This window comes from Podarcis muralis, chromosome 7 (assembly GCF_964188315.1).
Source record: "Podarcis muralis chromosome 7, rPodMur119.hap1.1, whole genome shotgun sequence".
Lineage (NCBI taxonomy): Eukaryota > Metazoa > Chordata > Lepidosauria > Squamata > Lacertidae > Podarcis > Podarcis muralis.
This window is the reverse complement of record NC_135661.1, coordinates 10798699-10820784: the sequence shown is the minus strand read 5'-3', so window position 1 is coordinate 10820784 and position 22086 is coordinate 10798699. Positions and strand designations below refer to the sequence as shown.

The following is a 22086-nucleotide window of genomic DNA, read 5'->3' as shown; positions in this document are numbered from 1 at the left end:
AAACGGGAGAAAATAGGAGGCAGGTGGCAACAGTGGCTCTGCTCTTCCCTGGTGGCAGCTGCGAGCTAAAGCACAGGGGGTGGCGGGCGGCAGGCTCCTGGGGTCCCCAGATCCGCAGCTCCCCCCAGCTGTCTCCAGCCTGCAGCCTGAGGCAGCTGCCTCATCGGCAGTAACGGGTGGGCCGGCCCCAGCCTGTATTGCCACACAGCCCTTTCCCTCCCCTTGCAGAAGACCAGCCTGCACCCTGCCCTCCACCAAGAGACTGTCAGCAGCCGAGGAGCTGTGCTGGCCTGTCATGTGGCAAGGAGTCCTGCAAAGCGGCTTGCCTCTTGGCCAGAGGGCTTCTGGAGCTGACAGGCCCCGGTGCGCTGAGCTCAATTGCCGCCCGTGCAGCTGCAGGAACACATCCCTCTCCCCGCCACCCTGTCGCACTGACAGCCTTGCTCATCTCTTCCCCACTCCCTCCCTCCCACTGGCCTCTTCTCTGCTCTTGGTAACCCATCTTGGAAACCCATCTCCAAGGCAACCTTGAGAAACACTTACTTCTGGAGAAGGAGGAGGAGAGAGGGATTTGGGCGAGAGGGAGCGCTGCAGAAGGGAGTCAAGAGAGAGAGAGAGAGAGAGAGAACTTCACTTGATGCCGCTCACATCTGAGTCATCTATTACGTCTAAAAGGCTTCCTTACAGAAGATGGAGCAAGCTTGTTTTCTGCCTCTCCGGAGAGGAGGACCTGAACTGATAGATACAAATTCCAGGAAAGGAGATTCTGGCTGAACCATCGGAAGAGCTTTCTGATGGTAAGAGCTATTTGACAATGGAAGGGACTCCCTTGGAACGTGGTGAAATCTCCTTCATTGGAGGTTTATAACAGAGTTTGAGTCATGTATCATCTAATTGAGATTCCAGCATTTCAGGGGGTTGGACTAGATGAGCCTTAGGGTCCCTTCCACCCTAGTTTTCTATGATTCTGTGTCTATACTGTAAGCCACAGTGGGGCTCATGGAACACAAAAACCTCACAGTATTAATTAGCCAGCCATTACAGAACTGGCCTTACTGTTTTCTCCTTTAAAAAAAATAATATTTTTATTAGGTTTTTTTTAACATATCATTTCCAACATTCATGTAACATAATTTCTTATCTTATACAATATTTTTGACTTCCGTCAACTCCTCTGATGATTTTCCGTTTTTATCACTTACTCTGCATTTCTTAATTTCTCTATTACCGGTACTTTTAGTTAATTATCATTAACTAATAATTCTCCAGGGATGCAGGTGGCACTGTGGGTTAAACGCCAGAGCCTAGGACTTGCCGATCAGAAGGTCGGCGGTTTGAATCCCCGCGCTCAGTCCCTGCTGCTGCCAATCTAGCAGTTCGAAAGCACGTCAAAGTGCAAGTAGATAAATAGGTACCACTCCGGCGGGAAGGTAAACGGCGCTGCTCTGGAACCTGTACGCCGGCTCCCTCCACCAGTAAAGCGAGATGAGCGCCGCAACCCCAGAGTCGATCACAACTGGACCTAATGATCAGGGGTCCTTTTACCTTTACCTTTACTAATTCTCCTCATAGTCTTTCTTGCAATATTTCAAATAATCCTCCTTACAAAACTTCTTGCAATCCTACTAGCGTAATCTGTTCATTACAATTACTTTTCAAATAGTTCGTATATTTACTCCAGTCTTCTAAGAATCTCTGGTCCTATTAATTTATCTAACTCTGCCTAGTCCATCAGTTTCATCCTCCATTCTTGTTTCGTCGGGACATACTGTTACCTAACAACTCCTACAGAACCATAACCTCAAAATAGCTTTTGCTACGGTACTCTGGCAAAGCAAAGGACCCCCCCCCCAGGCCTGAAAAGGGGGGTTGGGCTGGCCCACCTCTCGGCTCCTCGGCCTCTCCACGTGGTCCAGGAGGGAGTAGGTAAAGTGGGGTTCGTAGATCATCAAGTCGGGGCGCTCTATGTCCAGGATCGCCTTGTCTTTGGGGATTGCTGCTAAGTCCTTGTAGACTTCATTGTCCATTTTTGCCTGGGAAGGAAGACAGAAGCATCAGCGTTCCAGGTCTTGATTCAGGAAGCATTCAAATAAACACACTCACTTACAAAACCAAACCTAAAGCTACATTACATTACACAACATATTAATTTGTCAATGGATTTGGATATTCAAGCCGACTTAAAAGCTACAAACTTTTGAGCCTGGTTGCCTACGTTAAATAACATGGGGTACAGCTAGACCAAAGCAAACAATCTCTTTTTGATTACAAATGGGTTGAAAATATGATATGATAGCCATCTTCAAATATCTCAAGGGCTGTCACGTGGAATGGAGCAAGCTTGTTTCTCTCCTGCTCTAGAGGGTAGGACTCGAACCAATGGCTTCAAATCACACGAAAGGAGATTCTGACTAAACATCAGGAAGGACTTTCTGACAGTTAAGAGCTGTTTGACAATGGAATGGATTCCCTCCTCTGCACACCTTCCAGCTTCTCGATATCCTTCTTAAACTGTGGTACCCAGAACTGGACACAGTTCTCCAGGTGTGGTCTGACCCAAGCAAAATAAAGCAGGACTATTACTTCCCTTGATCTGGAGACTAGACCTCTGCTGAATAGGATTAGCTTTGCTTGCTGCTGCATCACACTGTTGGGTGATGGAGAAATGCTATTGGGTGATCTCTCCATCTTCTCCACGCAGAGGACCAAATACCTGCTGGTTCATCCTGAGCTTTGGTCCGCCTGACCTTTCTCCCTGCAGCTGTTGGCTACTCATGTATACTCTTCCTTCCTTCATAATTTCCCCTTTCTCCCCTTTCTTATTCATGCCCTTCTTAAATCTCAGCTCATCTGTAACCAGCCACACTGGTTTCCCTGCTCCAGCCACCCCACAAGAGAGCAGTCAAGTACAACATTCCTTGGATTGCTAGAGAAGACATGCAGGGGAATGTTTGGTCCAGCCACTCAAAACTTCCTGTTCCTCCTGGCCTGGAGCATCCTTCCTTTTGCATGTGATAGAAGGTAGGCGTGACCTAACCTGTCCAGGTAACAAAAGGACCAGTCACGCAGCACACTTCTCTCTCTCTCCCCCCCCTTCTTCGTTTGACCAGCTTTTAGCTAGGACTGCTCTGCTTGCAGAAGCACTGGGATTATTCCCCCATATGGGGTAGACCACATGTACATATTTGTAACTAAGTCTGCCTTCAGGGATCCAACTGTGAACTGATGTGAGTAAATTTCTTTTACTGACTTTGAATAAGATTGCCGTGTCTTTATTCTTTTAAGAGGGATTCAAGGGAATTTACCAGGAATGTACAATTCAATCTAACACAAGCCTGCAACCAGCTATCTGCTGTGCATGTAAATAGGGAATGTAAACTCTGCTAAGTAAAGGAACTTGCTAGCGCAAGTTAGGAAGGATATTAATAAACAATAGTTTCCAGCCCCAGTGTGGGTCTCAGCTTTGGCCAGGTAGGGTGTACCTGCCTTACCTGCTGCAGATGGCATGGTTTTGACCTTTTCTGGTTCTGCTCCTGCTGTAGTCTTGCATTCCTGCTATGGTGCTAAGCTTTTTAGTGTTTCGAATGAAGCCCCAGAAAGATGCTTGATGGAGAATCATAGAAGAGTTGGAAGGGACTCTGAGAATCATCTAAAACAACCCCCTGCAATGCAGGAATATGCAGCTGCCCCGTACGGGGATGGAAGCTGCAACCTTGGCCTTGTCAGCACCACGCTCTAATCAGCTGAGAGATCCATGCATGGAGGCGAGGTATCATTTAAAAGCAAAGAGTCCATTTGCATGGTACTACTCACCACAATGCTGGAGGGTGACCCAGGGACGCTGGAGCCCCGGGAAGAGCAGACGCTCCCTGGGGATGTCAGCTGGTGCTGGAGAGAGGAGAAAAGACACGAGTCGGATGTGAAAAGCAAAGAACTCCTTTCTCATCTCTTAACAGCAGCAGCCCAGGGTTGTATTGCCAAATCCTGGAAGGCCTTTGATCTTAATAATTTGGATTGCTGGTGTTCAAGGGTTTGGCAAACTGCCCTTCTTTTTTAATAATAATAATAATAATAATAATAATAATAATAATAATAATAAACTGTTTTCACATAACAAATGATTCCAGCAAATAATCTTCATTATAGTTCCCCCCCATTTTCCCCCTCCCCCATCCCCTCCCTCCCCCCCACGACTTCCCTCAGCTCCTCTCTCTGATTTTTTAACACATATTATTCTCTGCATGTTATAAAAATGTAAAGATCCTCAAGTTATCCATCTATTATAATAGCAACAATAAGTTTGTGTACGTTTATTTGGCAAACCGCCCTTCTTGAAAAGATATCCCCTAAACCAGTGGTGTCCAAACTTTTTTATTTTACGGTTGAAGTTCTTGGGGGTTTTTTAGGATTGAGGTTTTTGAGGTATTTTTAGGATTTTACCCCAGGAGCCAGATTAAACCTACTGGTGGGCCGGATTAACCCCTGAAACCTTGGAAATGTCTGCCCTAAACTAAACGTACCTAAAGGGCCAAGCGAAAACAACTTTTTAAAGTATACAGTCTATATATAAAGGTAAAGGTACCCCTGCCCGTACGGGCCAGTCTTGCCAGACTCTAGGGTTGTGCGCTCATCTCACTCTATAGGCTGGGAGCCAGTGCTGTCCGCAGACACTTCCGGGTCACGTGGCCAGCGTGACAAGCTGCATCTGGCAAGCCAGCGCAGCACATGGAACACCGTTTACCTTCCCGCTATAAAGCGGTCCCTATTTATCTACTTGCACCCAGGGGTGCTTTCGAACTGCTAGGTTGGCAGGCGCTGGGACCGAGCAACGGGAGCGCACCCCGCCGCGGGGATTCGAACCACCGACCATGCGAATCGGCAAGCTCTAGGCACTGAGGTTTTACCCACAGCGCCACCCGCGTCCCTACAGTCTATATATGACATGATGTTATTTCTTATACAGCGCCATCGGTACATGCAAGTGTCTGGCTCACTTAAGACTAAAAAGGACCTTTGTTCTAAGGAATGGTGGAACTCACAGGTGGAGAAGGCTTATATTTTTAACAAATCTTTGCTATTTCTAAAGGGAACCTTTGTATGAGTTAATACTTTATTATCCCTTTGGAGCTGTCCTTCCAGACTGTAGTGCTTTTACGGTTTAAATATTTGATTATTTGTTTGTTTGTTTTCCTCTTTGTTATGTTTGTAGGGTTGTTGTTTTCTTGGCTAGCAAATCAATAAAAAAACAACAACCGGGGTGTTATCAACCTGATACCATGTAGGAGATGGGGGGGGCCGGAAGTGTTTTATGTTGAGGGATGGAAAAAAAGAATCAGGCGTCTTGCCTCTTTGGTTTGTGGAGCCCTTGGTGCACAGTCTAAATTAGTGCTCCAAAACACTCTAAAAACGATGCCATTTTAAGGAAGGGGTACTGGGTGTGGACGGGCAGGTGGAGAGGGACGGCAGTCACCTTCTCCAGGGCAGCAGCCCGTCAACAGCCACCAGGTGGCGCCGCTTCCCTAAAGGCCAGGATGTGTGGCCAAAAATTAGAACAGCTGCATTTGCAAGGGCTTTATGGCCATTCGAGAAGCTTCTTCCTCCCCATTAAATGTCACCACACACACACACACACACACACGCACACAGAGAGACAGACAGACAGACAGAGCGCTAGTGCATGAGAACACCACCTCTGGCCATGTATTTGTCTCCACTGAAATCCCACTGCAATCCATTGCAATTGTGGCTACCAGCAAATTCATCTGCCTGCCTCTTTCCTAGCGGTCCTATCACCAGCCTTGAGGCCTGGGAGGAGGAAGAGGAGAAGGGAAACCCCAGTTGTGGCTCATGGGGTGCCTTTTAGCCCCCCAGATATTGCTGATTAAAGGCGGCTGCTGCCCCAGTGCCAAAAGGGAAGGGACTCTTTGCTTTGGGGACTCTATGAAGGGGTTGCCTTCTTCCTCTTTTCCACCTGTATTTATGGAAAAGCAGGGTGGGGGGTTTCTATTGTGGAGGCTTGTGGGCAACGATTCATGTTCCCTCCCCGGGTAATGGCAGAAGGTATTGACTTCCCCATAAGTTGCTCAGAAATTCTAATTTTTGTCCTCACTGCTGTTGAGTTTTGTTCCGTTTTTGATGGAACTGTTAATCTACTGATCAATCTGTGCTTGTACAGCGGTACCTCAGGTTACATACGCTTCAGGTTACAGACTCCGCTAACCCAGAAATAGTGCTTCAGGTTAAGAACTTTGCTTCAGGATGAGAACAGAAATTGTGCTCCGGTTGCGCGGCGACAGCAGGAGGCCCCATTAGCTAAAGTGGTGCTCCAGGTTAAGAACAGTTTCAGGTTAAGAACGGACCTCCAGAACGAATTAAGTACTTAACCCGAGGTACCACTGTATATTGTTTTCCTGCATATTTGTATTGTTATTTCATTTAATTTCTCTAGGCTGTGGGGTTGAAATATTCAGTGAAGATCATTTTCTTCGCCGTTCCAGACTTTGGACTCCCATGAAACTTCCACGGTCGGGGGGGGGGGCTAATTTCACTGATGGGGTGTTAAAAATAGGTCAGTTCAGCTGCAGAAGCACCAGCACAGGGGGACATCATCACAACACACAAAGAAACAGGCCAAGCGCAATCTGCTCGGCTTCTCTCCAACTTCCAACAACAGAGACCAGGGTGGGGGCAGCAAAGGAAATTCCTGTGATGTATAATGAAGGGGAAAGAGGAGGAAGAAGGGAAGGGGTGTCTGTTATCAGAGGCCAAAAGGAGAATTTTGCAAGGGGAGGAAAGGTTAAAAATTTGTGTGTGTGTGTGTAAATTCATGCCAAATGTGCAGAACTCTATGGAAAAAATGCCGCGTGTCAGACTAGAAGGGAACTTCTGATAAAACATTTCTGTTCCAGACACTGGAGAGAGCTGTCAGGAGTAAGCATGGACCAATGGTACCAAATAGTATGGGAAACAGCCCTACTAGGAAAATTAACCAATAAACTGAAACTGACATGGGGACAAACAGAAGAAGACGCCTTCTTTATCATATACACAGCCCAACAAGACAACAACAAAAATCCACCAACAGCATACAAATCAATATGGCTAACCTGATCCAAAACACCCACCCACCCCACTCACACACGAAAACAAAGACCACCCCAGCCAACCACAAATGAACAACCACACCCTAGGCCAACCCCAACCTCTCTCACCACCAAAGGAACACAAGTGAACAGCAGAGAACGCACACAAGCAACGCTGACACCAAACCCTACATAAAGGTACCCCTGCCCGTACGGGCCAGTCTTGACAGACTCTAGGGTTGTGCACCCATCTCACTCAAGAGGCCGGGGGCCAGCGCTGTCCGGAGACACTTCCGGGTCACGTGGCCAGCGTGACATCGCTGCTCTGGCGAGCCAGAGCCACACACGGAAACGCCGTTTACCTTCCCGCTTGTAAGCGGTCCCTATTTATCTACTTGCACCCGGGGGTGCTTTCGAACTGCTAGGTTGGCAGGCGCTGGGACCGAACGACGGGAGCGCACCCCGCCGCGGGGATTCGAACTGCCGACCTTTCGATCGGCAAGCCCTAGGCGCTGAGGCTTTTACCCACAGCGCCACCCGCGTCCCTAAACCCTACATACATTAAGCAAAATAGAAACATCGCCACCCGACCCCCCCATCTCCCCCTCCCCCCCCCAATGTCTCAACAAATGAAACTGGTTTGTAAAAATGTTACATGGGGGGGGGTACGAGAGAGAGACATTGCAAACACTTTTGTAAATCAAGAAAATCTTTAATAATAATAAAAAATATGTAGTAAAACGTTTCTTTTCAGTGACACAAAAGGAAGTCCTTCATGCAGTGCATGGTTAAGCTATGGAACTCCCTGCCACTGGAGGCAGTGATGGCCACCAGTCTAGAGGGCTTTAAAGGAGGATTAGACAAATTCATGGAGGAGAGTGCTATCGATGGCTACTAGCCAGGATGACTGCTCTGCATCCACAGTTTGAGGCAGTAATGCTTCTGAAGACCAGTGGCTTGAAACTAGAAGAGAAGCCAACACTCTTTTGCTTGCATGGTTTTTCATGGGCGTCTGGTCAGCCAGTATGAGAACAGGATGCTGGACTAAACTTGGCCTGATCCAGCACATTACATGGCAGAAGACTGAATGCAATTGCAGCTCCACCTTCCTGCATGGCTGCCACTAGATTACAGTGGTACCTCGCAAGACGAATGCCTCGCAAGACAAAAAACTCACTAGACGAAAGGTTTTTCCGTTTTCAATTTGCCTCACAAGACGAATTTCCCCTATGGGCTTGCTTCGCAAGACGAAAACGTCTCGCGACTTTGTTTTCTTTGTCTAAAAACAAAGACATGTTTTGTTTATAAAGTTAATTTATTTTCCCTTCAATTTTTGAACTGCTCTTTACAGTATGTGTGACTTTAAAGAGCAGTTAATAAACTGTTGTTGTACCAAATTTGGCTTTGTTTGGACTTTTTTTGACCATAGGAACGCATTAATTGATTTTCAATGCATTCCTATGGGATTTCGTGCTTCGCAAGACGAAAAATTCGCTAGACGACAAAAATTGTGGAACGAATTAATTTCGTCTTGCGGGGCACCACTGTAAATGCTTGCATATGAGTTCATTAGGTAAAGGTAAAGGGACCCCTGACCATTAGGTCCAGTCGTGGCCGACTCTGGGGTTGCGGCGCTCATCTCGCTTTACTGGCCGAGGGAGCCGGCGTACAGCTTCCGGGTCATGTGGCCAGCATGACTAAGCCGCTTCTGGCGAACCAGAGCAGCGCACGGAAATGCCGTTTACCTTCCCGCCAGAGCGGTACCTATTTATCTACTTGCACTTTGACGTGCTTTTGAACTGCTAGTTTGGCAGGAGCAGGGACTGAGCAACGGGAGCTCAGCCCGTCGCGGGGATTCGAACTGCCGACCTTCTGATCGGCAAGTCCTAGGCTTAACCCACAGTGCCACCCGCGTCCCTATGAGTGCATTATTTTTTTTTAATTAAAAAAAATCCGCTTTTGTCTTCCGTACATGCACAGCAGCAGCTGCAGGAAAGAAAGTCAATGCCACTCAATGAGGCCAAACGGAAATTTGCATTGGCCATGCCGGCAGCGTATTGAAGAGCCGTTTCCAGCAAGGATTTCCTTCCAGCAGGCACAGTAAACTCTGGCTTTGTCACAAATATACATTTGTATTCCCTCCCGCCAATCAGATGGGTTGCTGTGTGTCCCCAAAGCGCTGTGTTCTGGGCAGAGCTGCTGAATTCCAGCCCCCTTGCAAATGTGCCACCGAAGGGGACTGGAGACTGACTGATAAGATTCTTGGCTATCCAGTCGGGGACAGAAACAGAAAACCTTTCTTAGAACCGGCTACACATCACAAAGCCGAGAGCGAGCCGGCTGCCAAGTTTCACTGCCTGGATGTTAAAAAGCAGGGTGGGGAAGGGCACACTGGAAAGCCAGCCTGCGAGATGGGGCAGTCTTTTTAAAATGTTTCAAATGAATACCTCGTCTGGCCTACCTATACTACAATATAATCCTACAAAAAGAATTGCGGACTAGATTGCTTTCTTTGGATCCAAGATATCTGGCGATGCTTCGTAGTAGTCAAATTACAAAACAGAATACAGTGGTACCTCGGGTTACACACGCTTCAGGTTACAGACTTCCCTAACCCAGAAATAGTACCTCAGGTTAAGAACTTTACCTCAGGATGAGAACAGAAACCGTGAGGCGGCAGTGGGAGGCCCCATTAGCTAAAGTGGTGTTTCAGGTTAAGAACGGACCTCCAGAACGAATTAAATACTGAACCCGAGGATACCACTGTAAAACCCTCCACATCTGACATTTGATCAGTGACTTCCATTTCAATACAGCCTCGATAATTTATTTCCCTCCTTCAGCAGCGAGGCCAAGACTCGCTTGCCCGCGGTAGCAAGGGGTTGGACTAGATGTCCCTCAGGGTCCCTTCCAACTAATCTTTGCATCGCCCCCAAAAAGAGGACACCCATTTATTGTAGGCTAATTTGTAAGTGTAAGTGCAAAACTATAAATAAGTACAGTACTATGGCTGAGAGAAAACTGGCGGGGCAGCGCCTCACCGTAGTGGAAAAGACTGTGACCGGATGGCCTTTTCTAACTAAACATCAGGAATAACTTTCTGACTGTAAGAGCCATTTGACAGTGGAACGGACTCCTTCGGAGGTTTTTAAAAAGAGGATGGGAGGGGAGGGCATCTGTCACAGATTATTTAGTGGTGATCAGTGCCGGATTTACATATAAGCTAAACAAGCTATAGCTTAGGGCCCCTCTCTCTTGGGCCCCCCCAAAAAAAAAATTAAAGGAAAAACAACAACTGGATGTACATTTCCAAAATGTAAGACTAAAAAGAAATAAAGTAATACCTACATACAGCAACAGTGTTTTGTGTTGTGTAGGCTCCTAGGATGTAAGTCATGGGCCCCGCCTGCTAGCCTGCTCCCTCAAATATCACTGGTTTGCTCATTTCTATATATACAGGGTGCCTCCATTCTGCATGGACAACATGTGCAAATGGCTTTAGATACCTATTAGGTCCATAAATGACCATATAGCATATATTCAACACAAATAACAGTGACAATTTGTTGTTGACAAAGGACTTCATCAAAGGACTTCATTAGGGCTTCATCAAACCTAAATCCGGCCCTGGTGGATACATACAGCTCCTCTCCCTTCTTTGGGTCATCTTCAAACTGAGCTTTTTACCCGACAGTCCTTCAAACAGAGGACTGTCTTCTGTCCCAAAGTACAGCCCCTGTATTTCTGCCTCACATCATTCTGCAGTCAGTTTTTATTCCAATATGACAAACAGATAATTGCCTTCCCTTCCCCGAAGAGAGCTTGTGTCACAACTGCACATCCCCACAGATGCTGGAGCCTGTTCCCTAACAATATAAGCCACACCTCCCACCTCCCAACCCTAAAGCAGGTGTTCTTTTATTACCCCTGGGGGGTCTGTGATTATTATCATCATTGCAAGTATTAATCTTGCGGCAGTTATCAAACTTCCTCCGAGATCTGTGCACATTCTCCTTACAGCATCCTCAATGTAACTTAACAGAACCCCTCCTGGACCACTACAAAATCATGGAGTACAGAGGGAGGCTTTTTTGCAATGCTTGGCTGATTTATAAAAATATATCTGCAGTGATAGCAACCTCTTCGACATCTCCAAGTTTCTGCAAAATTTTTCGTCTGTCACAGAGGATAGAAGGCTTGGCAAGCGTCCCTACTGGACTGAGCTTTTCAGTGTCCACAGAATCATGGAAAGGTGGAACTGGAAGGGATCCCAAAAGTGATCTAGTCCAACCCCCCTACAATGCAGGAATGAAGTTGACATCTATTGTAATCCTGTCAGCCTGTGCCTGAATGAGCCAACCTGACCCCATTTCTAAAGGGACAGAGTTGCCTTTGCTTCACACCAGACAGGGAATGTGTTTCAGTGCTGGCTCTGTATGTCCTACCGCCTTAAATCGTGAACCGGTGCCCCTACCCAAATGTCCTGGCTAAGCTTCCTATGAATATACAGCCAAAACTGGAGTTAGTAGTCAGTCTGACTCCATGCTTTGTTTTCTGCCACTCACTTGCTGATTATCTCAGCCATGGCAAACATTTCAAGGTAGAACTTTATTTTTCTCTTTTCCCTTACTCCACTGCAATTCTACAGCCTTTTGTGTTTGTCAATAATCCTATCTCCTTGATCACAGAAACCTGATCTGGGAGTATTTTAGCTGACCTTTTCTTCGCGTTTTCATCTTTTTAGCCAAGCTAACCACAGAGCCTAGGGCTTGCCGATCAGAAGGTTGGCGGTTCAAATCCCCGCGACAGGGTGAGCTCCCGTTGCTCGGTCCCAGCTCCTGCCCACCTGGCAGTTCGAAAGAACGTCAAAGTGCAAGTAGATAAATAGATACCACTCCGGCGGGAAGGTAAACGGCGTTTCCATACGCTGCTCTGGTTTGTCAGAAGTGGCTTAGTCATGCTGGCCACATGACCCAGAAAAACTGTCTGTGGACAAACGCCGGCTCCCTCGGCCTACAGAGCGAGATGTGCGCGCAACCCCAGAGTTGTCGATGACTGGACCTAACGGTCAGGGGTACCTTAACCTTTATCTTTACCGAGAGAGCACACGGCAGTCTTTGCCAGCTGTGTTGGCTGGGGCTGATGGGAGCTGCCATTCACAACATCTGGAGGGCACCAGGTTGGGGAAGGATGGAGCGAGCTTAACCTCAAGGGGTGTTGGGTGGCTGGAGACTGGGACGCTCCATGCATCAGCCATCTCCTCCCTTTAATGCACCCTCCTGCGTGTGAATTCTGGAGTGAATTTAATCTCAGCAGAGACACTGCAGCCTCTGATCAAATTCAGTTCATCATGTGGAATCACAGACTTCTGGGATGTCACTAACATGCCACTTTTTTTAAAAAAATCCCCTTCATCGACTTAATAAAATATCAACAGAGGGTGTTGGCTGTTTCTTCCAAAAATATTTCCAAATGGGTGTTGGAATCTGTTTTACTGGAACTGCTCCCCCATTTTGCATATTTCTGCTGAGCAGAACAGAAACCCACTGGTCATTCTGCAAATATTCTACAGCCACCTTTTGAAGGACATGAATCCTGCCAAGAGGGTTTTCAAATTCCACAGAGTCCGAAGGGACCTTGCAGGCCACGCCATTCAACCACCCTGCTCAACACAGGAAACAGAGAAGGAGATTTAGCGCCATTTAATTAGATCCCTGGTCACATCACAGCCCTCCCTGTAGTGCTGTATGTCAGCTTCTCATTTGCAGGTACTGAAAGAACCTGATGGGTGGACTGATTATTACATTCAGTGAAGTTAAAAAGAAGATGAATACAGAGCGAGTAACCCCTTTCCCCTCACTCAACCTTGCAACCACATGTTTCCCTCACAAAGGGACTTTAAAGCCCTATATGGCCTCATTCCAGTATACCTGAAGGAGCATCTCCACCCCCATCGTTCAGCCGGCGTTCCACAGGGAGGGCGCCACTACCGAGAAGGCCCTCTGTCTGGTTCCCTGTAACCTCACTTCTCGCAATGAGGGAACTGCCAGAAGGCCCTCGGTGCTGGATCTCAGTGTCCGGGCTGAACGATGGGGGTGGAGACGCTCCTTCAGGTATACTGGACCGAGGCCGTTTAGGGCTTTAAAGGTCAGCACCAACACTTTGAATTGTGCTCAGAAACGTACTGGGAGCCAATGCAGATCTCTCAGGACCGGTGTTATGTGGTCCCGGCGGCCACTCCCAGTCACCAGTCTAGCTGCCGCATTCTGGATTAGTTGTAGTTTCCAGGTCACCTTCAAAGGTAGCCCCACGTAGAGCGCATTGCAGTAGTCCAAGCGGGAGATAACCAGAGCACGCACCCTCTAGTGAGACAGAGCCCCTCCTCACACCATAATGAGAGCCCCACAGAACCCATGGAACCTGTTTCCCAGGGCAGGCCCAGACCAGACCAGCTCAGTTACCTTCTGTAGTTTCTCCATTCAGTCTCCTGCTTGAGGGTCCAACTCATTCACCAAGTCCTGTCCAAGGAGAAGAAGAAGAAGAAGAAGAGTTTGGATTTGATATCCCGCCTTTCACTCCCCTTCAGGAGTCTCAAAGCGGCTCACAATCTCCTTTCCCTTCCTCCCCCACAACAAACACTCTGTGAGGTGAGTGGGGCTGAGAGACTTCAAAGAAGCATGACTAGCCCAAGGTCACCCAGCAGCTGCATGTGGAGGAGCGGAGATGCGAACCTGGTTCCCCAGATTACGAGACTACCGCTCCTAACCACTACACCACACTGGCTCCACACTGGAGAAGGAGGCAGGTTACATTTGAAGGAGCAGATTCTCACAGGGCCAGTTTCTCCAGAACTGCCTGGAACACCCTTCCCCAACTGGGCGCCTTCTAGATGTTTTGAACCAACTCTTATCTTTCCCAGACAGCAGGGCCTTGATGCTATCAGCCCCACAGCATCGTACGGGGCTGTTGGGAGTTGAAGTCCAAAACAGCCTGTCCTATAAGGTTCCTCTTGTCATCACTTTGGAACAGCAAAGGGGAGCAGTCTGCCTCCATCCCACCCCCCTCTGACTGACAGGTCACCTCCTGGGCAATCACAGCCAAGCAGGCAGCAGCTGAAATCTCTCGGCCTCATTTTCCCATCGGTAAAATGGAACGGCAGTGACTTTCCCGAGTTATTCAGAATTATACTGGGAAAATGAACGAGATAAAAAGAGAACCACGTCCACCACTTTGAGCTTGTGGAGAAAAAGGCGGGATGGAAATGGAATAAATAAATAACAAATGAATAAAAGGCTCCATGTGGATTAAAGGCGATGCAAAAGCTAGGAATGACATGCAGCACCTCCTCTCTCTCTTTCTCTGTTAAAGCATCCTAAAAAGGGGTTGCCATATAGCACATTTTGCATTACTCCACCCCCATCGTTCTGCCCAGATGCTGAGGTCCAGCGCCGGGGGCCTTCTGGCGGTTCCCTCACTGCGAGAAGCAAAGCTACAGGGAACCAGGCAGAGGGCCTTCTTGGTGGCGGCACCCACCCTGTGGAACGCCCTCCCATCAGATGTCAAAGAGATAAACAACTACGTGACGTTTAGAAGACATCTGAAGGCAGCCCTGTTCAGGGAAGTTTTTTATGTGTGACATTTTAATGCATTTTTTATCTTTGTTGGAAGCCGCCCAGAGTGGCTGGGGAAACTCAGCCAGATGGGCGGGGTACAAATAATAAGTTGTTGTTGTCGTCGTTGTCGTCATCATCATCATTATCATTAACATTATTGACCATCATGAGGATTTAAAGGGACACTGTCCGGCTGAAGGCTCCAGATCATTTGACAATGGGGCAAAAAGCAAAGCTGGGTGGAAACTCTTTTCTCGTGGCCGTGTTCCCTCCCTCCCTCCCTCCCTAAATGGGCTTCATCTTTCCAGGCCCTTTGACTCCTTGACAAATTGGAGGAAAGGCAACGATTCATGGCACAGAGAAAGTGGGTAGGGAAGAGGTTTCTTCACTCTCTCCTAATGCTATAACTGGTGGGATGAAAAGGCGTAAGATTTATACGATCTGAAGAGAAACCAGAGTATTGTTTGCTCCAACTCGCCTGTGGAAATAACTCAGAGGCTGTGAAAGAAAGGAGGATAACAACAGGAGGACTCAAAGAAGGAACTTTTGGAAACTCAAGGCAGTAGAAACATAAGATGATTGGACCCCACTGAACTTGAAGCATGGGAAGCCCCAACAAAAATTTATAATTTGGCAAAATATTTGGACTTTATGATATGTATTTGTATAATTTGGAATATTTAATGTGACTTGATTGGATTGTTAAAATGGAAAACTTAATAAAAATTATTATAAAAAAAAAAAAAGAACTGGTGGGATAAAAACAAAGCAGTGACAGCACCAAGTTAAACTATGGAACTCTCTCCCACTGGAGGCAGTGGGGAGAAGACTATCGATGGCCACAGTGATCCATGCAACGGTCACCTCCAGGCTTGACTACTGTAATTTGCTCTATGCGGGGCTGCCCTTGAAGCTGTCCCAGAAACTCCAGCGGGTGCAGAATGCTGCGGCGAGGCTCCTCACGGGGTCTTTGCCATGGGAGCATATTCACCCAGTGCTTTCCCAGCTGCACTGGCTCCCGGTAGAGTACAGGGTCAGATTTAAGGTGCTAGTTTTGACCTTTAAAGCCCTTCACGGCCTAGGACCCTTGTACCTACGGGACCGCCTCTCCTGGTATGCTCCCCGGAGGACCTTAAGGTCCATATATAGCAACACCGTAGAGGTCCTGGGCCCTAAGGAAGTTAGATTAGCTTCAACCAGAGCCAGGGCCTTTTCAACACTGGCTCCAGTCTGGTTGAACGCTCTGCCTCATGAGACCAGGGCCCTGCAGGATCTGATTTCTTTCCGCAGGGCTTGTAAGACAGAGTTGTTCTGCCTGGCCTTTGGCTTGGAGCCAATTTGATTCCCTCCCTCTCTTTCTTTTTTCTTTTCCTTTCTCCTCCTGCGATGAGGCTACATTTTAATATTTTAATGTTTCAGTATTTTAATGTTGTTTTTAAGTTGCAATCATTCAACTTGTTTTTATTATTGCTTGTTAGCCACCCTGAGCCCGGCCTTGGCTGGGTATTTTTTATTATTATTATTATTATTATTATTATTATTATTATTATTATTACTACTACTACTACTACTACTAGCCAGGATGGCTATGCTCTGCCTCCACATTTAAAGGTAGCGTTGCTGTTGTGAGTCACTTTGAAGATGATTCGGCTACCGAAAAGAGGCGTACGGATGAGGGGTCAGTCAGAAAGGCCAAGGAAGGAACCAGGCAGGCAACTCCCAACAGGACTTTTTCGCTGCCACAGTTCTGCCATGTCCAGGTCTCTATGGGCTTTGCCTTCCTCCCCTATTAGGGGGCTGAGGTTGCCAAGCGTGGACTGTGGGCGGCAGGTGAGGAGGGGGCGGGATAGCAGAATGAGGGGAAGTGAAGCTAATGGAAGATGAGGGGCAGATGACAGTCACATGAAAGATTCATGGCTCGGTGGCAGGGGGCTGGGGAACCACTTGGATGGTGGGGGAAGGGAGGGTTCAGGCCGCCATGATCTCAGGATTGCAGAGGTGAAGCTAAGAGATTCACAGAGATTCACAGGGAGGTTGCCCAAGAAAGACTGTTTTTGTATGCCACAACTGCAGCTAGAATTTTGCTGGCCAAAAATTGGAAACTACAAGAAGGGCCAACAGTGGAAGAACGGCAGATGAAGATGATGGACTTTTCGGAGCTAGAAAAGTCCGTGACCAGAAGGAGGAGGAGTACCAGGAGGAATGGAGGAAATTTAAAGACTATTTAACCAAATATGCTAAGATAATCTAAACAGAAATATTTGCAAGCAGCAGATTGGCCTAGGATTTAAATATGGGATGTTACAGAATACTATGTCTAAAGTGAAAATGAAAAGAAAGAAAGATGTTAATTGCCTAAGTAAATTTTACCTGAAAATAGTTTTGGAAAACTGTTACAATGATATACATTGAAACTCAGCTTGGGGGAGTCAAGGAAGTCAGCCAACAATGTAAACAAAAGTGGAATTATTAGATTTAAGATTTTTGTTTGTGTATTTGTGTTTGTTTATAAATATGGAAAACCAAAAAAAAATTTTTTTGGGGAAAAAAGAGAGTTACATGGAGGGAGGCCGCAAAGAAACAGCCTCTGTTAGAGATGGAGAAATAGGTGTGGGGGCCACTTACCTGTTCACCTGGCTGTTCCCATCCCTCCTGGCTTGGCTGGGACTTGGATGAGCGGCTCCTTCTGCAAGGAGAGACAACAACAAAATATAAGACAAAAACCAAAAAATATAATCCAGAAACAATGGAAATGTCTAAATGATTATTTCTGTAAATATTGTAAGATAAGACGTTAGAAGTTACTTGAAAGTACCAAACAGGCCTGGGACTAGAATAAGAATGAATTCTAAAAGATTATGGACTAGATTATTAAGAAAAGAGAAGAGGATAGTAAATTGAAGGAGCTAATTTTATGAGAAATGTGATTTTGGAGAGCTGTTACAAAGCGATTCAATGAAATTCAGTTGGGGAGGATTTGAGGAAGTCAGTTAACAATGAAAGTTAAATTGGGTTTCAGAAGTAATAGGTCTATTATTTTTGTTTTATTTTTCTTTAGTATTGTAACGTATGGTTCTTTTTGTGTGTTATATATGTTATGTTTGTGATAAATGTTGAAAATTAATTTAAAAAATTGGAAAAATATATAAATGATTATTTATGTAGACAAGGATTAAATGTAAGGTATCGGTTGTGTTTAGAATAGATTTATGAAAGATTTAGAAAACTTATTGATTAGAATATTTGTGTGAGATGGTATGGGGAAAATACAGAATGACAGATACAGTCTTGCTTAAAATGTATATAGGAAGTGCAGTGTAAGCGATGGAAGTCAACCAATGAAATTTTATTATTATTTTCATATTGAGATATTTGTAGAATAAATTTGGAAGAAATTCTTCCAACTTTTCTTCTTCTTTTCTCTTTATTTTTTCTACTTCTTTTCTCTTTTGTTCCTTTTTTCACATATATGTGCTTATTTGAAATATATATGTATGTATGTATGTATGTATGTATGTATGTATGTATTTGCAATATTTTGCTTATATTTTGTAACAATTACAGTGGTACCTCGGGTTACATACGCTTCAGGTTGCAGACTCCGCTAACCCAGAAATAGTGCTTCAGGTTAACAACTTTGCTTCAGGATGAGAACAGAAATCGTGCTCCGGTGGCACGACGGCAGCAGGAGGCCCCATTAGCTAAAGTGGTGCTTCAGGTTAAGAACAGTTTCAGGTTAAATACGGACCTCTGGAACAAATTAAGTACTTAACCAGAGGTACCACTGTATGTTAAATAAATTATTTATTTTTTAAAAACACACACACCAAAAACACACAAATGGGTGAGCAGCTCCAAAGCTGCCCAGCTTATAAACTGGGGGTAGGCAGGTCTCAGAAGTGCCTTCAGCCTCAGAGCCTGAAGCACACGGAGCAGAGCAAATTTGGGGCAGGCCCGGCGCTTGATTCATTCACCTGCTGAGAATGATGGAATGCCTGATGGGACACCATCGTCACAAATCCATCCGTGGAGACAGACTCATAGAACCGTAAAGGTGGAAGGGAACCCCAAGGGTCATCTAATCCAACCCCCATGAAATGCAAGAACCACAGCAAAAGAACCCCTGGCAGATGGCCAGCCAAGCTCTGTTTAAAAACCTCCGAGGAAGGAGAGTCCACCACTTCCCAAGAGCATCCGTTCCTCTGTTGAATAGCTCACACTGTCAGAAAGTTCTTCCTAACTAAGCACAAATCAGAAGATCAAGAGGTGTCCCAGCAGGAAACTGTTAAGTTGTGGGTGGCCATATCAGACGACACAGTGATTCTTCAAACAGCTCTTGTTTTTTCACAGGCCAGAACAGAACTGAACTGAAGGGTTCAGCCAACCTGCTTATATAGAGCTCAACTACAAGGCAACAGTAACAACTTTCTGTAACTATCCAATCACTGAACGTCACTTTCAATTCCTTATTTGCATATGTGGACCTGAGTGAAAACTATCTACAGTATCCCCCTGCTGGCCCAGGGTGAGAACTTCAGTACATAACAGAAACCAAAGGAGGGACAGCATCTGAGATCAACCCAGCAGCAACAACAGCACCACCACAAACAACTATTTACAAACTGAGTCCCTTTTTCCCAGTTGTGTTCAACTAACAGTCTCTTCCCCACAACGCCCATTTTCATGCGTGTTATTTGACTCTTATTCAATTTTAATGTTTTGGGTTTTTTAAAAGAAAATCTTTATTATTTTTCACATAGACAAATATACATAACATATAAAACAGAAAACAATACAAATGAACAGAAACAACAAATGAAGAAAAGATAAAGGAACAAACATAAAAGAGCACAATATATTACACTTACATGACAAATTAAAATACAGTGATACCTCGGGTTAAGTACTTAATTCATTCCGGAGGTCCGTTCTTAACCTGAAACTGTTCTTAACCTGAAGCACCACTTTAGCTAATGGGGCCTCCCACTGCCGCCGTGCCACCGGAGCACAATTTCTGTTCTTATCCTGAAGCAAAGTTCTTAACCTGAAGCACTATTTCTGGGTTAGCGGAGTCTGTAGCCTGAAGCGTATGTAACCTGAGGTACCACTGTATGTAACTTCCAACAGTTCTCATTATACTGCTTGTGTCATCTGTATTCTTTGCACAGATTCCTATTATTTTAATGTTTTTATTCCACTTCCCCAACAACACTGAGCTCAAAGCGGCTCACAACAGTCACAATAGGGGAGGGGAAACAAATGCTGTAAACACTGGAATATCAAACACATAAATAAAGCAAACCAGAACCATTAATTTATCGAGCAGTGAATGCAACTCAGTAAAATCACAGCAACCCGAAATTTCAGAAGGAACTGCTGAGCCTGTGAAGACATGTGGGGGTCTCTCTCTTAGCTCAGTGTAGAGGAACTGGCTCCGCTGGGTCTGGGTCTGTCTCTGGGCTGGTGACCAGCAGCTGATCCATGCCCGCCTCTCGCGCCCGCCTGGCACTTGCCAGCCAAGGAAGAGGTAATGAGCCCTTTTGTCGCAAGCAGCAGCCCCCAGGGAAGGCTCCAGAGGAAGGCCCTGGCAACAGCCAGGCGGGTGGAGGTGCTCGGCTGACAATCAGAGCCAGCCCTAATGAGCAGCCTGCTTTCTGGGAGGAGGAGGCAGCAGTGCTGAAGTGGGTGGACGGTTCTTGCTCACCCTGGTGCTTGCTTGTTGCTAGCAGGGCTGAAGCTCAAGGGCAAAGCATCTGCCTTGCATGCGGAAAATCCCTGGTTCCATCCCGGCTGGAACTTCCATGTTGGGCTGGGAAAGATTCCCTGTCTGGAATTCCAGAGAGCAAATACTAAGCCAGCTAGGCCAAGGGTTTGGTTGGCGCTGTGGTGTAAACCACTGAGCCTTGGGCTTGCCGATCGGAAGGTCGGTAGTTCGAATCCCCGCGATGGGGTGAGCTCCCGTTGCTCGGTCCCTGCTCCTGCCAACCTAGCAGTTCCAAAGCACGTCAAAGCGCAAGTAGATAAATAGATACCGCTCCGGCGGGAAGGTAAACGACGTTTCCGTGTGCTGCTCTGGTTTTGCCAGAAGCGGCTCAGTCATGCTGGCCACACGAACCGGAAAAACTGTCTGCAGACAAAACATCAGCTCCCTCGGCCAGGAAAGCGAGCTGAGCGCCGCAACCCCCCGAGTCGTTCATGACTGGACTTAACTGTCAGGGGTCCTTTACCTTTTTAAGGCAGCCTCCTAGGCCCCTGGGACGCAGGTGGTGCTGTGGGTTAAACCACAGAGCCTAGGACTTGCTGATCAGAAGGTCGGCGGTTCGAATCCCCACGACGGGGTGAGCTCCCGTTGCTTGGTCCCAGCTCCTGCCAACCTAGCAGTTCAAAAGCAGATCAAAGTGCAAGTAGATAAATAAGTAGATAAATTCTCTGGCGGGAAGGTAAACGGCATTTCCGTGCGCTGCTCTGGTTTGCCAGAAGCGGCTTAGTCATGCTGGCCACATGTACGCCGGCTCCCTCGGCCAATAAATCGAGATGAGCGCCGCAACCCCAGAGTCGGCCATGACTGGACCTAATGGACAGGGGTCCCTTTACCTTTTACCTAGGCCCCTAACTTTTTGCTTCATAGTGAAAGGGAGGAAGAAGAGTAAAGAGCAGACACTTGGAAAGACCCATGAGGAAGATCATCTCGCAGGAAAAACAGAAGGAACATTTAGGAATCAATGACACAGAGCCTTTCTCAAGGTGCATCTGTGCAAAGGAAACTCCATGATAGTTGAGATCCACACGGCAGACCCCAAAGAGAGAGTCCCAGGCCCAGAGGAAGTGGAATTTGGTTTTGTCCCTTCTCTCATAACAGCTAATAGTGACATATCCATAAGAGCAAACAGCTACTTAAAGGAACAGAATGCAGCCATTAGCCACAGATGAAACAAAGGGATTTCTATATGGCTGCCTTAAGTACTCAAGAACATAAGAAAAGCGTCCTGGATCAGGCCATCAGTTGCGGACTTGGGGCTCTAAAATTTCAGAGGCACCCTGGGCATGGCTAAAATTCAGTGCCCCCCCTTTTGCGCTCTGTTCTACAACATTGTTGTGGTGCCCCCTGCAGCACAGCACAGCACTCAGTGTGACCACATCGGCCACACCACCCTAAAAACACCCCTGAGGCCAGTGGCCCATCTAGCACAGTGCCAGTCAGATGTGTGTGGGAAACCCATGTGCAGGACATTGGACTACTACAATGCGCTCTACGTGGGGCTACCTTTGAAGGTGACTCGGAAACTACAACTAATCCAGAATGCGGCAGCTAGACTGCTGACTGGGGGCGGCCGCCGGGACCACATAACACCGGTCTTGAAAGACCTACATTGGCTCCCAGTACGTTTCCG

At 46.7% G+C, this 22086-nt stretch overlaps 1 protein-coding gene and 1 long non-coding RNA gene across 2 annotated transcripts in view; one reads left to right on the top strand and one right to left on the bottom strand.

Moving 5' to 3' along the window:
- The window catches only part of DMTN (dematin actin binding protein), a 64104-nt gene that overhangs the window by 18566 nt on the left and 23452 nt on the right, over window positions 1–22086 (bottom strand). The window contains exons 2-6 of the mRNA XM_077931201.1: window positions 17321–17381; window positions 13544–13600; window positions 3814–3888; window positions 1884–2033; window positions 544–588 (exon numbers count right to left, since the gene is read on the bottom strand). Coding sequence (XP_077787327.1) covers window positions 544–588; window positions 1884–2033; window positions 3814–3888; window positions 13544–13561 — 288 coding nt within the window. The 5' untranslated portion in view covers window positions 13562–13600; window positions 17321–17381. The remainder of the gene's footprint in view (window positions 1–543; window positions 589–1883; window positions 2034–3813; window positions 3889–13543; window positions 13601–17320; window positions 17382–22086) is intronic.
- On the top strand, window positions 84–9573 carry LOC114602708 (uncharacterized). Its single transcript, XR_003707974.2, has 2 exons — window positions 84–797; window positions 9063–9573. It is a non-coding gene; the product is annotated as an uncharacterized LOC114602708 (long non-coding RNA).